Source organism: Loxodonta africana, chromosome 22, assembly GCF_030014295.1.
Source record: "Loxodonta africana isolate mLoxAfr1 chromosome 22, mLoxAfr1.hap2, whole genome shotgun sequence".
In the NCBI taxonomy this organism is placed as follows: Eukaryota; Metazoa; Chordata; class Mammalia; order Proboscidea; family Elephantidae; genus Loxodonta; species Loxodonta africana.
The window spans coordinates 967,210-971,367 of record NC_087363.1 but is presented as its reverse complement, the minus strand read 5'-3'; the positions used below and the strand labels follow the sequence as shown (position 1 = coordinate 971,367).

The 4,158-nt window shown below is 35.7% G+C and overlaps 1 protein-coding gene across 1 annotated transcript; it reads right to left on the bottom strand.

Moving 5' to 3' along the window:
* Positions 1–1,866: 1,866 nt before the first annotated feature.
* LOC135228427 (olfactory receptor 5W2-like) lies at positions 1,867–2,933 on the bottom strand. Its single transcript, XM_064274200.1, has one exon. It carries the CDS (start codon positions 2,929–2,931, stop codon positions 1,996–1,998), a length of 936 nt encoding a protein of 311 aa, XP_064130270.1. The 5' UTR covers positions 2,932–2,933; the 3' UTR covers positions 1,867–1,995.
* Positions 2,934–4,158: the final 1,225 nt, after the last annotated feature.

Here is a 4,158-nt window from a genome sequence, read left to right as displayed (position 1 = left end):
TACTTGCACGAATTTAGGCACAGGGGCCTTATACATTTTATACATCAGTTTATTCCATTTAGGCACTCTTCTCTTTTATTGAGCTTTGAATGCTTATGAATGAAGTTGAAATATCCTCTTTAGAATTAGAATTCATCATCATAATTACGTCTGTTTATAGGGGCCGGTATGTAGATCAAATTTGCCTTAAATTCATAAAAATCACCATATGGGATAACTATGAGTTAGCTAGGTGGTGTCTTTGTACCTTCTGAGATGTGGGAACCCACTTAAAACCTTCTTTGCTTGAGGTTTAATATGATTCAAATGCACTCCTGCCTTGCTGCTATTTAAGATAGCAACTAGTTCATTGGTAAAATTTCCAAAATAGCGTGGATTAATTGAGAAGAGATTATGTCCAAAATAAGCACTACCCCTCCTAATTTTTTTTTTCTCTACCTTTATACTTAACCCTACTGTGTCACAGGATCCCATAAAAACTGTCACCTTGGAGAGCAAAGGAATCACATTGTTTTCTTGAGCTTTCCTGGAAATCTGAAATGCTTTCATTCAAAGGCATTTTTCAGTGCAAACGAGATAGTCTTAGATACTGAATGTGATTCTGCTTGTATAATTGCTGCAAAATTTAAGTGTCCTTGATTCTTGTGAAATCCTCCCAGCACATGCCCATATCCTTCTTCGTGAAACAACCTCATGTTCGAAGGCTTTTGCCATCAGAAAAATAGAGTAGATCCATATGAAGTTTTCAATTATCTTGTAAATGGTCTTTTATTTATTTTCCAAATAATAATTTGTGTTTCTTTGTACTTATGGTTACCATGATTTGGAGCTGAATTGACAGCTGACAAAAACAATAAAAGTTCCATTGCTTTTAGTATTCACCACCTGTTTATGTAATTACTCATAAGACACAAAAACTATATTCAAGGCATACACTAGACCCTTAGTGATATTTCCTGTTTTGCCTTATAGGTAATGAACACTCAACAAAAATTAGGTGATTTCTTGTTTTATTTATATGTTTACTCAGATGTTATGTTAGTACTTGAGTAAAGGAGATACAACGCATGGTCCTTGACCTCAGAGTTTCCATAACCCCCAACTGGAGACAATGATTTGGAAAATAGAGTCATAGATTCAACAATATCCTGAGGCACATGGTGGTGTGTGAACCAAAGAAAGGGATATTTAATCAGGGCTTAGAGGATTCAAGAGGTAAGAAATGTTCCCTGAAGGAACTGACTGAGTTGAGAACAGCAGTACAAGGTCTTAACTTTCGCTCTCTGTAAGCTAGTTATGTTGACCTTCTTTAATTTCTGCAGAAATAGCACAATCTTGTTCACTTCAAGACCTGTCCAATTGCTGGTTCAACTATTACTACCACTAGCATCTCAGTTAATGCCTACTCATTGTTCAGATACCAGACTAAATGCCTCCATTTCAGTGGAGGACTTATTAACTATGCGCACCAGATTTGATTAATCTGCTTTATATTTGTAATGCTCAGTCTTTCCACTTCGTGGCATTATTATTAATAAATAGCAAATAATTTCAATGATTAAGGTATTTAATTAATGTTTGTAATTTCTATTAGATACTTAGTTTCATTGTTATAAAAATCTACTCAATTTACCATAAAATTCAAAGCACCTACATGTGTAATAAGCATTTAGCCAACATTTGATAAATTTTAGGAAAAGTAAATTAATGCATGACTAAAAGTTTGAACAAATAAAAACTTGACACACTAAGAAAAAATATGAAAGTTTTCCAAAAAGAAAGAATATCTATATCTATATATATCTATATATCTATCTATCTATATATATATCTCAACTCAAGGCACGTAATGGTACACTGGGTATCTGGTGACTGTAGGGGGTATACACGTGGGGTACAATATAAATACTTATTAGAATATACCAAATTAGTTGAAACAAATTTGATTTCCACATATTATAGTAAAACACTGTGAGAAAATACATATATAATTTTTCAATAAAACCAACTTTTATTTTTAAGTTTCTTAAGAGCCTCTTTCACATCCTTGTTCCGTAGGCTGTAAATCAGAGGGTTTAACATGGGGATGACAAGGGTATAAAACAATGAGGTCATTTTATCTTGATCTAGAGAGTAGGCAGAACTTGATCGGAAATACATGAAAAGTCCTGTTCCCTGGAAAATTGCAACAACAGTTAAGTGAGAGGTGCAGGTGGAGAAAGCTTTGAACCTTCCCTCAGCAGAGCAGATCTTTAAGACTGAGAGGATGATGTAACAGTAAGAGACAAGAATCCCTGAAATGGTACTCAGTTCAATGAAGCCAAAAACAGTGAATAATGCCAGCTCATTGACCTGAATATCAGAACAAGAAAGGAGGAAAAGTGGAGGTAAATCACAGAAGAAATGATTAATCTCATTTGACCCACAGAAACATAAGTGGAAAGTTAACGTGGTGTGTATCAAGGCATCCACCATGCTCATGAGGTAAACCCCAGCCATGAGCGCAGAGCACACCCTGCTGGACATGTTGACTGTATAGAGCAAGGGGTTGCTAATGGCCTTGTACCGATCAAAGGCCATCACTGCCAGCAGGAGACACTCAGAATCTGCAAAGAAACAGAAGATGAAGAATTGCAGAGCACAGCCATAGAAGGAAATTGACTTGTCCTTGGCTAAGAGGTCCACCAGCATCTTGGGCCCAACTGCTGTGGAATAGCAGAGGTCACAGAAGGCGAGGTGGCTGAGGAAAAAGTACATTGGTGTTTGAAGCTGGGAGTCCCTTCTAATTAAAATGATCAGTCCAAGATTTGCCACAAGAATAATGAGATAAACAACCAGAAACATGGTGAATATGGTCGCTTTGATCTCAGGCTTATTAGTAACTCCCAAGAAGTGGAATTCAGTCAAGGAGGAGCAATTCTCTCCAGCCATTCTGTTTTGTTCTTGTTCTAAATGGCTACAAAAGTGATCAAGACAACAACAGATCAGGGTTCAACTCTGCTGGACACCCGCAAAGTATTATCTTTAAGGCAGAACACTTTCCGTAAATTGTCTCCTTTATCCACAGAAACGAGCCCAGATAAATGTCAGTATTAAAGAGGCACCGTTATGTTACTGAAAAAAAAAAAAACACTAAAGTGTTTGAAACACAAAGCTCAGGGACTTTAATCCTAAATCGATGTCATCCTTAACGTCTGTCATTTGTGCTGTCTTCTCCCGTCTGTCTCACCTTAGACGGCAGGTTTGAATAAACCTGAAGCTCATCCAGATTCAAAACGGCATTAAACTAATAACGATAATCTGGGGCTGGGAGACAGAGCCGGAGGACGCGGGCCTGGGTTCCCGGTGGGTAAAGGGAAATCCTCCGCTGGCCACAAAAAACCGCCATCATTGGATTCTTCCTGAAATATAATCGATTTTAAGGATTCAGCAACAATGAGCGTTAGTGTGTATAAATTAACAAATGGAAATTATCATGTCACTGTTTTGGTCTCTGAGGTCTTGAGTTTTAAATGAACAGCTAAACAGGAGAGAAACACATTTTATTCACCTTTTCTACCGCACTGCACCTATTCTTTTCCTACTGTCTGTAACCCCGTTATATTACTAATCTGAGACCCAAAGATAAGTCTGCAGACAAACTGAAGAGAACTGATAAAACTGGGGAAAACAGGATTTAATGCATATACTTGCATTTCTTTGGATTTTAAATTGAATATTCCAAAAAAGAAAAAATGGGGAGAATAATAATAAATAATAACTGAGAAATATAAAGGGTTCATTTTCTATGTGTGTGTGTCCATATGTGTGTGTGTGAATATTTATGTTCGTACATAAAAATTGAAATGTCAATTATTGTCTTTTTTTTTTCCTATACAATAGTATGTGGTTCATATGAACTCAAATTTATACTTATCGGTATTTTTAATATGATATCTCAGTTATGGTTGGAATAACATTAGAACAAATCTAAAATTCATATTTATAGTGATAGCATTTGAACAGTAATAAAAAGTAATGATTTACTTATAAGTTTTAGTTAAAATATAAATTAATATAATACCTACTCAAACAAATGAAGTCAGTCAAATTCACACAGTTTCAACCATAAAATATTATGGTTTTCTACAGTATAGAGTTTATTTAACTGAATAAGTA